Here is a 16,421-nt window from a genome sequence, read left to right on the forward strand (position 1 = left end):
GGGCCGTGCCGGGCGGGGCGGAGCGCGGACAGCCGGCCGCGGCAGGCAGCGCGGCCGCGGAGCTATGCCTGTGTGTGTGCCCGTGCCCGGCGGCGGGCGGTGAGCGGCCATGCCGCGCAGGGTGGAGAAGTGCCTGCAGATCGCCCCGCACTCCCTGGCCATCGTCCTGGACGCCGCGGCCGGGGGGCGGCCGGGGGCCGACGGTGCCGGCGGTGCCGGGGCCGGTGCCCGTGCGGGGCCGGCGGCGGAGCTGGGCCGCCACCGCATCGGCTACGAGATCTTCGCGGACTTCAAGCGGGAGAACATGCAGCACTTCTGGGACCGGCGGGCCACGGCGGCGGTGGCCGAGACCTTCTTCCTGGGCTGGATCGACGAGCAGGTGCTGCTGGTGCAGGGCAAGGAGGAGCACCTGGAGGTGCTGCGGCAGGGCTGGGCGCGCCGCTCCCTCAAGCCCCCCAGCGGCTTCCACATCAAGTGCCTGGGTAGGTGCCGCCGGGCCCGGCCCGCCCGCTGCCCCGGGACACCGCCGCCGGTGCCCGGCGGGGCCAGGGAGCGGGCGAGGAGAGGGGGCCCTGCCCGCCGGGGGTTGTTCCTCCGAGAGTGGGTGTGCGGAGCGGGTGAGCCGGGGTGGGAGCGGCGGCATTGCGGGGATGCGGCTGAGCGCTGTTCTCCGGGAGCGCTGCCGGCCACGGCTGTGCGGTGAGAGGCGCGTTCCCTTCAGCGGGCGAGGGTAAAAACCTAAAGTGGGAGAGTTGGAATATACCCCCTGCAGCATGAAATGCCCGCTGGCCTCCTACGGGCCGGCTCCGCCCGCAGCGTGCTCCCGGGGCTGCTTGGCTCGGGAGTCAAAAGTTTTGTTTGATATTTCCAGGTGTGCTGAAACAATTTACTTTATATTCGGCTCTACGTGCTATATCAAACTTGTATCCCAGCGATGCTGTGAAGGTGTCTTTCCCAGCGAGAAGCAGGAGTAGGGGATGAGTAACGTGGTTTTTTGCCGTGCAAGGCAGGTGGCTTTTGAGGGTATGAACGACAAGTCTGATATGAAGTGGTGGGCTGAAGTTTCAAGTTTCAGTGCCATTCCCTAAGGGAATCCCATCAGTGAGCAGTGGCCTAGGACAAAGCACACCTCATCCTGAATTTTCTCTGGGAAACGAAAAAATCCTAGCATGGGGAGCAAAAATGTTTCAGTGCTTATTTTGACATGAAAAAAACCCCCCAACAAACATGTGCAAGAAAACAACCGAACCCCTCCACCGTCACCCCCAAACCCTAAGACATAAAGCTCTGACTATATGGTGGGTATATTGGAGAGTTGTGAAGAACAACAGAGAAGAAGTTTTTCTTAAGATTTAGGGCAGCTCAACATTCATCACAGCTTGAAACATGCAGCTTCTCTTGTAGAGAGAAGGAAAATTGTAAGAATTTGGTTTACTGCTAGTTTAATTACTTGCCGTGGCTGCTGCCGTGATGGTGAGGCAAACTGTATTTTCCTTGTGTATAGTTTATATTATCTATGTCCTATGCAGCAGGCACCATGAGCAGGTTGCAAAGCTAGACATGCTCTCTCTGTGCTGGGAGTTTCAGACCCTTAAAACGGGATGCTTCCATGCATTTCTTTAAAAAACCAGCTGAGTAAGGTTCCTGAAAAGAATGGAACATAAATATTCGAGGTTTCCCAGTTTCCTGTTTTAATCTGGCTTTTGAATGTTTTTAGCTGCCTTTGTCCTTTTGAACAAGCAATGCTGACTCATGAATAATTTCTAGTTATTAGCAGTCTTGTCTCTTGCAGAGTTGTCAGACACTTGTCTGTCACTCACTATTTCCCCATCAGACTTACTTGAATATTACCATTTTTTTCTGTGTTGAGAGGGAAGGTCAAGACAAGCTGCCCTTTTAAAAATGAACTAATGGACCTTTTTTCCTCATAATAGCAAATTTTCCTTTGAACCTCGGATGACAAGACAGTGTTGCAGAGCAGGTGGTTAATTCTGTTCTGGTGATAGAAAAGACGGAGGATGAAGAGCTTTTGAATTGGCCCTGTCATCTGATGGAGTATCAGGGTCAGTGTTTGGTTTTTGGGGTGTTCCTGGACCTTGCTCACTGGGTGACATTCCTCAGCCTGCTGCCCAGGAGGGCTGTGGAAAGGTGCATTCTGACCTTGACTTTACTAAAGCCACCCGAGGAATGTAAACAGATCTTTGTGGCCTATCTTAAAATATGGAAACAGAACTTTTGCTAGAAGTTCACGTTAATAAGTAAGCTCACTGGTGTGCAAATAATATGCATTCCTTTTGGGGGTTATCTATGCTTCAAGTTTGCAAAAGACTGGAGCCGGAGTTTTTAATTTGGCTTTAAAAATAGCAAATGCCTCTCAGCATTCGATTGAAGGCTATGAAAGAAGAGCAGGGACCTGTTGGAGTCTTGCCGATTGTGTAGTGCCTTAGCTGTGCTAAATATGATGGAAGGAACTGATTGACTTTTTTTTCCACTGTTTTTTTTTCCACTCACAGACTGATAATTCAGGTCTTGTATCTAAGTAGATTCAACTTGCACTTACTATAAAGTTAAAGAATTGTCAAAATAATGGGTTTGGCCTGTGGGCATGAGCATCTGCTTAAATGCATGTAATTGTATTTTCAGCATAATTAGGTAGCTAATGTGTAAGTGGCTGTGACTTATTGAAGGACTCTCTCACACTTTATTATCTACTTTGTTTCATTAAAGCAGCAAACAATGCATAGAAAAAGTTCCAATGCTTTTCAGCTTTAAAAAATGTGGTTAGTACCTTAGGCTGATAGGAAAACCTGCCTGCTGGGGGTTGCAGAATAGTAATATTTTACTCCTGTTAATAAATAACTGGTAGGGTCAAGGGGGAAGCAGTGGCACAGTGTTTTTGATGAAGGTGACATTGTTGTTTTCTCTTGCTCTGGGTCCAGCTGGTAGTCCCCATGCTGTGGTGGGAGTAGGGATTGCCATGCCTGGGCAGTGGGGTGGGGTGCATTGGGGAACTGACCAGAGGGTCTTTCTCTGCACCCCAGGGCCACTGGAATACCTGGACTGTGCTGTGAATATGCTGTGATAAGTTGTTGGGCTGGTGCTTGTCTCATTTCTCAGCTGGCTGTCTCTGCAGACAGGTGGGGGCAGATTTCTGCCTCACCTGCCCCTGGAGTCCAGCTGGGATGGAGCGGCTGGATGACCAGCTGCCTGCCCCAGGGGGGGTGTGGGGGCAGCATCCCAACCTCCTGATGCTGTCTAGCATGGGACAAGGGACACAAGGGTCTCCTCAGCTGCACAACCTCCATGCACAGGCAGTAGAGAGCCTTGAGCAATACTTCCCCTGTATTATGTTAGTGCTAACATGACCCAGAAATCACAACTGCAACTTTCAAACCTCTGCTGATGTTGCTGGTGTTTATTTTTCATTGTGGTTCAGTGCCTTGGCTCTGGTGGGTTGTGGTGGCTGTGGAGATAATAACTGCAGGAAAATATAGCTGGTAAGGAAGAGGGAATGCTAAATCTCTAGTGTGGATAGCATGTTTTCTGCTGCTGGAATTGTAAAATGTAAACCAGGAGAGACTCACTGTTCAATAGTCTTCCCACCTTTAAGTCATCCTGGCTTGATAATGAAAAGTTCATGAAAGTATGCATGTAGTTAGCAGGGACTGGACAGTCCTATTGTGTTCAGTGCAGGTGTACCTGAGCCACGGAGTGAATGGATTAAAATCCACGTGAGATTCCAGTCTCTGAAGATTTGAATTATAAAATTAGACCTGAGAATTACATACAGCAGGAATATGAAGCACATGAGAAATTTGCTTATAGCACTGACATCTTAGGACTGGAGGGTATGGCAGATGAAATGATTCATGTGTGACTTTTAAACTTACTCCTCTGGCAGTTTTCTTGAGCTAAATGGTTACGCCATAAAAGCTTGCTCAGTTACCAGTTTTGCAGTGATCAAAGTTATTCGGATATAAGGAAATTGTTGGGTGTATCAAGTTTTTTAAGTTGGCAGGTGAGAAACTTTGGGAAACATAAGTAGTCTTTGAATAAACAGAATCCCCAAACCAGCACTTACTTAATATGTTGATTTAGGGGGTCAAGGAAGCCTTATGCAAATCTATAGGTCCAGTGATGAAATTCATTGTCTTCGGAAGCTCTCTTGTAACTTTGCAGGCCTTCTGCAACTTAAGTCTTTAATGAGCATTAGTATTTTAATAAGATTTCTTTTTTTTGACACACCTTCTATTTGCACTCACAAATATTTGTCATCCTGAAACTGATTTTTTTTTAAACCTTTCAGCTCTTCTGTGCTAAGTGCAGTCAGTGTAGCAGGATGTTCCACCTCATTTTCATGTCTTCATCGCCTTTTGTGTTCCCAGATGAGACTTCCTGCTGTATCTCTTGCTCTTGATTTCTGTGTCACGGACAATGGGCATCTTTGACAGGTTTTCATACGCTTTGCAGAAGGGCCATGCCCTTCTGTAAAGATTGCTTGAAAGGAAGTGACCAAACTTTATAATAACCCTTTGGCCATGCCCAGAGCAATTTCTCCAATTAGAAGCTGATGTTTAGATGGAGTTTTTTAGAAATGTACAATAATTACATTGTTACAATTAATTACAAATGTGCAATAATTAAACTAACTAGCAGGAGTTATAATTCAGCAAAGTCGGCAGGGCCAGGCTGTTGTGCATTGTTCCTGCTTGGCCAAGCGTAGGGGGGAAACTTTTTTTGCCACGCTGGGAGTTGGAGCTAAGTGCTCCCATTCTTGTCTCTCCCTGCTACATCCTCTCATGCCACCAAAAAATTAAATTAACACCCCACCAGTTTAGGTTCGGTAATTTTTGCAATAAGTTTTGCAGTCATTAGTGGATGATTATGGTGAAGTGTAGACTGTTGGACATGAAATGTTATTCATCTATAGACATTTATAAATAATGAATTCATTTTTTTCCCCTCCCAGTTATCTCTTTCATATAATGAAAATGTCTTCTCAGTGAGGGAGCATTAGGTTTCATAGTAATAAAACCTCCAATGACTTTACCACACACACTCAGCTGCACCTTTTGTATGCCTGACATGGGATTGTATTCCTACCATGGGAAATTCAGTGGATTTAAACTACAATTTTTTTTCCTCCTTCTCTACCACCCCTACCTAGAGCCAGTTAGAGATCCACTAAGCACTTTTTATATCTGTAAGGTGGTTATTGCAGCCTGAAAATAAAGGGTAAACGTAAGCTTATGGTCAGGCTGAAGTGCTTATGAATTTACTCCCAACTCTGAGTAAAGAACTTCACTGCTCACAAGTGTTGGGTTGGGCCTTTAATGTAATTTGTAAAAGCAGCTTTCAGAGGCTCGGGAGACAGAGACAAGAGCTAAATGAGTATGGACTGCATATAAAGTGCCTGCTTTCTCAGTATGTGGTTTGTGCTTGTGTTGTGGGAATGAAGTCTTAGAGTCAGAATTGCTTTCTGCTCTTTAAAGAAAGCTGTGGATGGCCTGTGAGGCTAGTGCTAGTCATCAAAAATGTACCGTGAAAGTAAAAATAACACAAGGGAAGGAAAGATATGGCCTATTTAATTTCATTTTTTCACTCAAAGCAACTTCTCTTGAACAAGCAAAGTCAAATACACAGATCTGTGCTCTTCATTGTGCAACTGAAGGGAAGGGTTTATAAGGTTAATAGCCAGCTAGTACTGTCTCCCCACCTCCTTCCTCCCCACAAAGAGCACCATTGTATAGCAAAGCATCTTTTCCGGTGGCAGATAAGTCACCCAGCCTTGCAAGTTAAGTGCATGCTCTGTGTGAAAAGCAATGCTGTAAGGGAGCCGTGGTGGCCAGAGCAGCCCTTGGCCATGGGGCTTTGACAAAGCAAGAGATCTCTCACTCTCTCCATCTCTTTGTTTGTGCATGAGGGTCTGGTCTTTAATTAAATGCTCCTCATTCCCTTCCTCAAGGGCCTTGTCTTTGCCAGGGAGCAGCACAGTGGGTGTGCACTGAATGAAGCCCTTGTCAGGTGTTATTCCCAACCCTTAAGTGGGCTCCTGGGCTGCCAGCATCATGTGCCACCAGACCAGTCAGTAAATCACCTTTCCATCTGTCCCACTCTTCTTTTTTACATAGTCATTTTTGGATTTAAGAAAACTGAGGCGAATGAGGCGTCCAGGGGCCATGCAATGGATAACCATGGAGCTGCTAGTCACCGTGGTGCCTCCATCCTGCCCACTCATTTCTACCATTTTGTGGCATGAAAACTCAGTTGTGTTTCCCCTTTTGTCCGTCTTTGGAATTTGCTAATAAGGATCATGTTGTTCAGTACTTTACTGATCAAACTAGTGATTTTAGTTGACAAAGTACAGACCTTCTATGCATGTTGCCACAGTTTAAAATTTTGCTTTAAATGGGTTTTGATTCATGGAATGGCTTGGGTTAGAAGGGACCTTAACAATAATCTCATTCCAACCCCCAATGCCATGGCCAGGGAACCTTGCAGTAGAACAGGTTGCTCAGAGCTTCATCCAGCCTGGCTTTAAGCACTTCCAGGGATGGAGCACCCACAGCTTCTTTTGAGAACCTGTTGCAGCACATCACCACCCTCACAGTAAAGAATTTTGTCCTAATATCTATGCTAAGCCTTCTCTCTTTCATTTTAAGGCCATTTCCCTCATGCTATCGCTACATGCCCCTGTGAAAAGCCTTCTCCAGCTCTCTTGCAGGTCTCCTTTAGGTACTGGAAGGCCTCCCCGGAGTCTTCTCAATCTGTCCCTATGAGAGAAGTGCTCCAGCCCCAGAGCCTGGAGAAATGTGCATTTAGAGAAAGGCACTAGGAAGGGTCATGTGTGTCTGAAAACACTGCTGTCCCTGGGCTTGACTGGCAGGTTTTTGTTTCAGCTCTTTTGTAAAGGCAATGAAACAAAGTTGGCGCTCTCTCCCAGCAATTCTGGTGCTGTTTCCTCAGGCCACGATTTTGGATGGTAAATCTCTCCTCCTTTCTGCAGGCCAGGAGAATCACAGCTTGCCCCCCAACAGGATGTGCCAAGCATTGTTTTAGACACTCTTTTGGAGACTGTAGCAGAAAAGGTGCATCCCATGTGGATGGGGTGCCCTCCAAAACTCCTGGCATCAAAAGCTGCCTGCCAAGCAACATCACTCCTTCCTTTGGCTATGGCAAACATGATAGGCAGGCTTCTCTTTTCGTTCAGTAGTCAAGGAAAGCCTAAAGTGTTCAGAGAAAATAAAAACTGCAACCAGAAGGTGATTTCCTCTGCAGAAACGGAGCCTGTGAAATGTGAGGATGGAAGGAACTTCTTAATAGTTTTCTGCAATAACAGAAATTTAACAGGGTTCTGAAAATTCAAGCTGTCTCCAAACTTTTTCTTCTTTGTTTTAAATACAAAAACATAAATATTTTGATTATTTTCTAATGATGTTGACTGCTGGGAATGTTATTGCAGTCTCTGGTTTCTGATATTGAAACTGCTCCCTGGGTGGGCCAGTTCTGGAAAGATTTTTAAGGCTATTACATTCTTGGAATAAAATCCCTTCACCTAATATGTAAACATGCTTTCTTCTGTCTGCTGTACTTGATCCCTCTGTTCATTACTTGGGATTTCACCTGAGACCCGTGATGAGAAGTATCCGAGTGTAAAGAATGTACAAACACATATATTTTGATGAAACAAAGTGTTTTCATGTTGATATTTGAGCGGGTCTTCACGCCTCCTTTTTAAATTGGGGTCCTGCTCTGAGCCACAGTAGCATTTGAGCATACATTCAAAGGTCAGTAACTACCCTGAATCTGAATAGGGGTTCTCCTAGTTGCATTTTTTTCCCTGTAACAGAAAAGCAATGGTGTAATATTACTATCAACACTTGCTAAGCTATATTTGGTTTTCTTATGAAAGCAAGTTAGTATTCAGTGCACTGAATTAATGCACGGAATAGTGACTTCTGTAGTGTATTTTCTGGAGCTGGATAGAATTCTAATCAAGTAATATGAGACTTCGTTGTTGTTCTTGCACATGTGGACAGGATGGGGTACCAAAATAGCAGAAGTTGGAGTAAAACACAGCAGCCTTTTAGCTTAACCTTGAATTCCACCATCAGATAATTGATAAAGAGACATGCAGGTATAGCAAAGATTGCTCTTTTAAAAGTGCAAACCAATTCACTCTGAGAAACAACTCCAAATTTGGCTCTTTACAGAATCTGTATACTGTGACTGTGTAAAATGCTTCTACCCAAAGAGCTTGGTTTGGGTATATTCCAGAAGCTTTAGTTTTAAAGCAATTTTTGGTAACTGTTAGTGCTTCAGAGGGTACATAGGCTGGCTCATGCATGTCTTTAGAGGAGGATGAGAATGCTGAAGGACCCATTCCTGGCCCCAGTATAGGGAATCCCACTAAGAGAGCAGAATGGGCTCTTGGATGGTGACCCAATGGCTTTCACAATTACATGGCCTGAAACCACAGTGGCCTCCAGGACTGGGCTGGCCACAAGGCAGGCTGATAGGTGCCAGCAGAGGGGGAACAAAGGTATGCACTGGGGCTGGTCTGTGGCTGAGTGTCTGTTCCCCTGCTCTGGTAGCAGGGCAGTTGCATTGCTGTGTCCATCCTCACCGGTAACTGCAGCTCCAGTGACTCCTGCTTATCAGCTCACTTGCAGTTGCATGTGCTGCAATGTCTTCTCTGACTGGGCACTGGGTGCTCAGAGAGAAGGAGTGAAACTGCAAGGACTGTGTTTTCACTGGAGCTGTAAAACTTGCAATGTATTATTAGCATTAGAAAAAGCTGCGTGCTGCCAGTGTATTTGAATTTTGCCAGCAGAGTCTTAGGTATTATTGAGGTGCTATAAAATGAGTATTTCTTTTTTAAAAATGGATTTTTTTTGTTGTTCTTTAAAAAGCTCTATTGCAAGTCTAGCAAAACTTTTAGCTAAAGAAAAAAAATAATATTCACTTTTTCAGATTATAGTTGTATTTTCCACTCTGGTCATAATATCCATGGATATCTTTCTATTTACAAAGAATATGGAAAAAATAGATTTCTGGATGCAGCAGCCGCCTTTCTCCAGGTCATTGGGAAAAAGGCTTAATGGCCCAATAAATATGTCTATTTACCTTGTGTTAACAGTATCCTTGGGTGCATGAGGTTACAGAGTCCTGCTACTGTGCTAGTATAGCAGGGCATACAGTTTATGTCCCTTTTCAAAGAGATCAATTAAATAAAGTTTATCATTGCCTATTAATTTCTTGTGTTTGAGTTCTAAAGAAGTAACTGAAGTCTTGTAAGCACCATGTAATGCTGCAGTGAACTTCTGTATGTTTGGTGGGGCTTTTTTATAGTTTTAGTTATATAGTTTTGGGGGTGGGAGTTGTTTTTTTTTTGGAGTGTTTTTTTGGTGTTTTTGTTTTTGGTGGTCTTTTTTTTTGGGGTGGTTTTTTTTTTTGGTTTTTTTTTTGGGTTTTTTTTTTTTTTTTTTTTTTTTTGTTGTTTGTTTGTTTGTTTCTGTTTTTTTAATTGCTTTTCTTTCAGGGGAGTTTTACTCAAAGGATTCATATTGTGGTTTTTGGTGCCAGTAGTCTTTAGCCTGCCCTTGAGCCTTCCAACCACTCTTCAATGTGTGTAGAACTGGACCATGCCCGTGACTCCCAGTCTGGCAGACTGGAATGAAATGTCTGTTCTCCTGCTTGTGCATATTGCAGGGCTGTATGGGCTATGGCTATTTGGGCTATGCCCAAACAAGTTCCCTTTTCACTGACAGATGAAATAACAATACCTGGCATTAAGAGAGAGCCGAGTGTTTTCTTTGGGTTTCTCTGAAGGGCCTCCTTTGTCTACACTGTCTGTGCCCAGGGCAACATGCACACGTTGCTAAAGCTGAGGGTGCTGTCGAGATGCTCTGGCTGCTGAAGTCAGGAGTAGGTCAGCACCCATGTGAAGATTTGCATCCACTTGGTCTGCCTGCTCCTCCTGGTAAGGCTTTGCAAGCAGTCCCTGTCCAGTGGGGTGGTCCAGGCTGATGTGGGCAATCTTGTGAGCTCAAAGCAGAGGGTGGAATATCCACAGCAGCGGGAAGGAGAGTAGAGGAAGGAGGTCCTGGTGGACTGCCCCTTACACAGTGTTTATATGGCTCAAAGGAGCAGGAAGTTATGGACAGCTGGATGAACCTGAGCAGATATTTACAGGTGCCTGGTAGCACCTGAGTGGCCCTGGTCCAGCTGGGGGAAGGCAGCAACTTGCCTGGGCTTATAGGGATGTCCTAGTTAGTCACATGTTCACAAGGTGGTTTAACCAGGTGAAAACCAGGATTTAAAGATCTATTTTAAAGCAAATACAGTATCCAACATGCTAGACATTATTAGCAGAAGGGGTTATTGAAATAAATGAAAGGGAGCAGGAATTTTCTCCCTGGTTTAGTAATGAAAAAAGAATTTAAAGGGGTATATTCACCCACTCTTTGAGGACACTAAACTTCACTGCCATCATTGGTGATTTATCACAATTATCCTATTGGATAAAAAAAAATCTTGTTGGTGTTACTGATTGAAAAATCCTAGGTAGCTTGAGGGAAAAATTACAGTTTTGTGAGAAGCTGCAGAGAAGAAAAGTCACAAAGGGCTAAACAGTGTATAAAAACAGGGTGAAGAAAAATAACTCCAAAGCTCTGCAATCTTAGATGTTCTAGAAAAAAAGTTTGTTTTTAAAACAGTTATCTTCAGACCAGATGTCAGCCTTGTAGGGAGTCCTCCTTTATGGAAATGAACGTCTGGAAAGAGTGGGAGACCAAAAGAGAAGGGAAGCCAGCCAGCCTTTTAGTGAAATGAGATTATCGTGGACATACTGTGGTAGGGGGAAGCAAGGTAGATAGGTGTCAGTTCTGCTCTGTTTTTATGAAAAATGGAGACTTTAATTGTACTTGATGCATTCTGTTAGGGTGTCTAGCTACATGATATCTCCATGTTTCGGGAGATCGGGATGTGTCTGCAACATGGGGATGGAAGAACATAGGGCTCATAGGGCCATGAAGCTTTGCAGTGTTTCTTGAAGAAATTTTGTGTGCTTAAGTATTCCCTGCTGGAAGCTTAGGGCAATTTTCAGCTGGGCTTGTTTCATATAGACATGTGTGTGAGGTTGTGTGTAGTGCTTTAAGTGCTGTATGAACAGAGGTTTTCCATTACTTTGAGTGGTCTTGATTCAACAAGGTACAGATCCCCACATGTGCTTACAGTAAGTTGAGTCTGGTAGAGGAGTCACAGTTTTTTAATATAGGCATGTTATATATTCTTGCATTTACCTGACTGTTTTTAAGAGATTTGCCAGAGGAATCTCTTCCTGGTTAATCCCAGAGTGGGTCATCTGTGTCTAAACCAGGAGCCCTTTGAGAATTTAGCTTGGGAATCCAAGACTGGTATTCTTTGCATTTGTATTTCGATGCATACAGTACTCTGAGAACTAAATAGCAGAAGAGCTTACCCAGCTTTTGTAGGTGACTTCAGGAAAATATGAAGAGGAAGTATTAATTAATCCTTCAATAAAAGTGTGAAGAGGAAGTCTTAATTAATACTCTGTCAATAGAGAAAAAGTCATAAAATGTAGGCAACTTGACCTACAATCATTCTGATTTCTTTCCTTATGTAGGAATTAGTGACTATCATATTGTCATTTTTTATTTATGGCAGTAGCTTGTAGCCTTTAGCTTATAGATTTCTTATTAATTCAAGGCCTTTGGTTTTGTTTCCAAGGTATTTTTTATTGTTAGTTTGTCTTTGCTAGAGGTGTGCAGATAGAGCTCCTCAGTGAAGCTGATGCCAAATAGCTGTTGGAAGGTCTGCAGGGACTTGCTTCTTGGCTGCTTTTCAAGTGCAGTCTGGCTGTAAAATGTTTCAATGTCAGAATCACTACATCTATCATTGTTCTGCTTTTCTCTGTCAATAACTACTCTCATTCAATGACATATTTGTTCTTAAAGGGGGAAAGCAGATTCATCTATGTGCCAGCACATGAGTCTTTTCAATTTTTCTGCTCAGATAATCATTGGGCTTCAGGTTTCAGTGGTTACTTAAATTAATCCCAGTGATGTCTTTCCAGTCTCTTCAGTGTTTGTGTTGAGAGAAAGGCCGAAACTTATCCTGTCTGTTGGGAACCACTAGACACCAGTCATCTGGTGAGATGGAAGAAAAGAGAGTGCAGTCTTCAGCATGGATTTTTGTGATGAATGACTGAGGAAAAAAAACTTTGACAGAACTTTTCCCACTACTTAGGACAATATGTAATGGCTGGGATGTGTTATTTCAATTTTTCCTTTCTTTTTGTGATGGGAGCACTTTTGCTTGTTGGCTTGTACACCCATTTGGGTCATTTATGCTGCCTCCTGTCCTGGTGAGTAACAATCCGCTAGTGCAATGATTCTCACTTTTCTTTAGTTTGCAGATTGCTGAGTTTCCAGCAAATGTAAATGGTGCTTTTCACTTTTAACTTTTTGTGGACCATTTGGAAAAGAGTACAAATGACTTGGGGACCTGCAGACCCCAAGCTGAAAACTCCTGACCTCGCCCACCCCACCATTTTACACCTGAATGTGCAGGTACCTACACAGCTGAAGTTTGTGCTCCCCTACCAGTATGCTGCAGACTTACCAAGCTTCCCCTTCAAATAATTCACAATTTATTATCTATGACAGCTACTCTCAGCCTCTGCACCTTTTCCTCATCGTCTTTTCTTCAGGGACACCTATGGTGTAACTTTTGGAGCAGCAGGGATGGCTGGGAGTTTGATGGCTGCAGGCTGGAAAGCTTGGTCCAAGCACTGTTCCTTTCCTTGTGTTTGAGAGGTCAAGTCTTGGGGCAGAGAACTTGGTGGCTCTGTCACGTTGATGTGCTGGGCACTGCAGTGCTGAGCTGGGCCTAAAGCCCTTAGGTGCTCTCACAGGGAAAACCTTATATAGCAATACTACATATGAGGTTATTAGTGAATGAGAGGTAATCTGTAAATAGGCAGCTAGGCAAAGAATTCTTGCTCAAAACCTGCCTGGATTTGCTCTACCTGTTTTCTCACCACTTGGGCAATAGTAATTACTTTTGTAGCAGTCCTCAGCCTGCTCCATGAATGAGTTGCATGCATAAGTCTTGAAGGCTTTAGTAGAGCTGTGGTGAGTTTGCAATTGCAGATACGTAAATATGTGTTTGACTTTAATCTGGAGCCATAAATGTGTAATAGTTCATAAATGAGCTATCCTTGCTTTATTTGCTCTGGTTGTTAACTAAGAAAATGAGAGCAGGGCCCACTGGGTCAATAGGTGTAAGAGGAGACATGTCACACTGTCCCAGTCTGTGGTCTTCTACTCTAGTATATAACCAATATACCATATAATATGGTGATTGCACAGAAGGGAACTGGAGCATCTCATGGTTTATATGTTTTTTTTAATAAACTGCAAGATAGTGCAAGATAGTTTATGTGACATTACCTGTAGCTTTTAGTGCTGTATATGGCTTCTTGCGGGCTTGTTCTTTCCTAATTGTGGTAAGAAAATATGAAATTTCCCCTCAAGGCATCTCTGCATCTTCTACTGAAGCATGTTTGTCAGTGCAGTCCTTTTATAGTTTGTCGGTAGGGTCTCTTCTCTCTGTGGCAATGCTCAGAAGTACATCTGTGGAAGTGACCTACTCTTGTCCTGGAAAAGCAGAGGTGGAAAGAGAAGTGGTTTCTTGTGGAGTTATCTTTCCTTTCCCTTCCTGAAACCACAGGTCTCACTGCTTCTGCACAATGACGAAGGTTTCATTCGGCCTTGGGCTCCTTGATTTTTCCTGCAAGTGTTTCAGCTGAACATAAATATATCTTAGTTAGTTTTGAAGTAGCCAGCTCAGGTGTGGTTTGCATTCTTCAATTCCAGCAATAATTATGGTTTTCAGCAGTGTCTAACTCCCCTTGCTCCTCAGGGAGCCTGTGATGAGCTGCTGCAGTAAGAGACTTGAGTTCCTAGATTAAAGCCAGCTTGGCCTTATCCAGACTGCAGTGCTGGGATATGGTAACTCTCCTTTACAAACTGAGCTAGTGCAGTGAATTCCTCAGGGCTTTTTGCTTCCTGCCTTTTGAATTTCTTTTTCTGTGAACTTAGCAAGTGTGGCTTTTACCTTTATCCATGACTGACCTTTTCTCAATGCTATCTCTCTGCTTAAAAGCTCATGCCAGCATGTAAGCTCTTGTCATCTTCTCCAGCAGTGGCTTTGTGCCAGGATCACACCAGTCTGATAAATGCCCTGAACAGCCTGTCCCTTAGCAGCCTACCTGCCTCACTGCTTGCAGCATCATCATTCCTCTGTTGGCTCTGCTCTACCTGCTTCTACAAAATCCACCTTCTTCAGAGACATCTCTTTCCTGATGGCTCCAGAAATTCCTCTGGCTGCATTTGGTGCTAGCTGGGGCTGAGCCTTCAAAAGTTGGCTCTTGGAATGGATATGGTGATACTATGCTTTGAAGTCAGTGTTCTGTAAAGGGCATGTTTTTTGATCCTTAAAAACATGAGATGGTTAAGGCAAGGCATGATGCCAAACAGTGTGGGAAAATTGAGGTTGAGAAACCAACCACTGGGATGTACTAGGTAGATGTGGGAAGTGCTGGAGTTGATTTGTGTCAGTGCTATCCCTAACTGTCCTTTTTTCTTTCTGTTTACACTTCACTGAGGAAGGCACAGGTCCATTTCCAGATGTTTGACTGCAGTACTATAGCCCTCCTTGTACTTAGCAGGAACTGAACTTCCCTCTGTAGCTGCACTGCCACAGTGATTTGAGCTGGTGTGGGTCAGCAACGAGGAGGTCACACAGCCTCTGCTGTGACATGGGAGCCTACAATGAGCCATCTCAAAGGCAAAAAACTAACCTGGAGTGAGGAGAGAGGAAAAGAGAGTTCAGGATAAATTACTGTGGACCTGCTGCCTTATCTTCTCTGCATTATAGTCCTCAAAAAATATGTGTGAAATCATAAGGTAATTTTTGTAGGAGGAGACCTCCATGGATCTCTGGTCTGACCTCCTGCTTACAGCCATGACATTGGATAAATTGTTCCCATCATCTAACCTGTAATGCCCTGCTGAAGACAGCAACAGCTAACAGCAGCTCTGGTGGATCTTGTGGATGATTTCCCCAATTCCCACGTTTTGCTGTGGACAGGTCCTTTTGGAACCTTGGCTCCTGCCTAACAGGTTCCCCTGGTCTTTCTGCTCTGCGTAATGGGGGACCCAGGAGCAGCCAGTGCTGTCTGGCTGTCTCTTCCACCCACACTGTTTGGACACTGGCTTTCTTGAGGCAAATGGAATACCTTTTTGAATGCACTGCTCTGAGGGAGACTAGGCAGCTGTTGCCTTCAGTTGAAATGTGTTTGTCTAAAAAAAAGAAGTGTAACTCCTTCCCCAGCCTGCTCAGATATATTTCTGTGTTTTGACAGATCCTTAAGGTGATTGTCAGACCAATAGTTGCCAGCAGCTTTTTATAGAAGCTTTTCTTACCATGCTTGTCTTGGGGAAGATATTTTTTTTAACCACTTAATCCACGACTTTTTTTTTTTAAGTCCCAGCAAGAGCTGCTTTAAGTAATCTTGATAGATCTTTTTGAAATGTCCAGTAACCCTGCCCTTTCTTTAATTTTAAATGCTGAGAAGTTAGGTTGTAATGACTTGGTGACTGGAAGTTATGGAAAACAAATCAAGTGCTTTTTCTTCCTTTCATAACCTCATTTTTCCACTTCTTTTGTCACTTTTCTGTCTGCAGTTAACCTTCTCCTTGTTCAACCATGGTCTTTTTACTCAGATCATTAAATCCTGTGCTTCATCAGAGTTTAGGTTCTCAAACTGCTCTTAGACAATATTTCCTTCTCATCTCCTTACTTCGTTCTTTCCTCAGCTGTGGCAGAAAGCACTTAATGGAGGCTGCAGGCCTTGAAGTTGGTCTCAGAATAGAGGGGAGGAGGAGACATTGACCATTCATGCTTTTCTTAGTGTCTTCAGTCTGACAGATACCCTTTGGGCTGTGAAAGTGTGGTTCATTGACTTGCACAGAATTAATTGTCTGAATAAATTACTTTAAAAAAAAAAGAAATAAAGAAAAGTACCCTGGGTATATATTTTTTCATGGTGATGTCAGTAAACCCACAGAAGACATACAAAGTTTGTGAGCATTTTGGCTCATCTGCTACAATTTCTAATACAACATATCTATTAATCTGCTCCTGGTGAGATTGGTTGTGTTCTGTGTGCCTGGTCAGTGGATTTGGGCATCTGCACCACAGCAGATTTGAAAAGGGTCTTGCTAAAGGAAAAAACAAAGTACTTGTAGAAGCTGTTACTTAAACCCACTGTGGTGGGTTACTGGAAGAGGCAGGCTTGGGAGCTATAGATCTTCCCATCCCTTCTTACATGA

The 16,421-nt window shown here is 43.9% G+C and overlaps 1 protein-coding gene across 1 annotated transcript in view; it reads left to right on the plus strand.

Annotated features, from left to right (window-relative positions):
• The first annotated feature begins 30 nt into the window (after positions 1-30).
• The window catches only part of STOX2 (storkhead box 2), a 142,369-nt gene continuing 125,978 nt past the window's right edge, over positions 31-16,421 (plus strand). Inside the window, exon 1 of the mRNA XM_039700086.1 lies at positions 31-482. Coding sequence (XP_039556020.1) covers positions 110-482 — 373 coding nt within the window. The 5' untranslated portion in view covers positions 31-109. The remainder of the gene's footprint in view (positions 483-16,421) is intronic.

This window comes from Passer montanus, unplaced genomic scaffold, assembly GCF_014805655.1.
Source record: "Passer montanus isolate IOZ18808 unplaced genomic scaffold, ASM1480565v1 scaffold14, whole genome shotgun sequence".
Classification (NCBI taxonomy): Eukaryota; Metazoa; Chordata; class Aves; order Passeriformes; family Passeridae; genus Passer; species Passer montanus.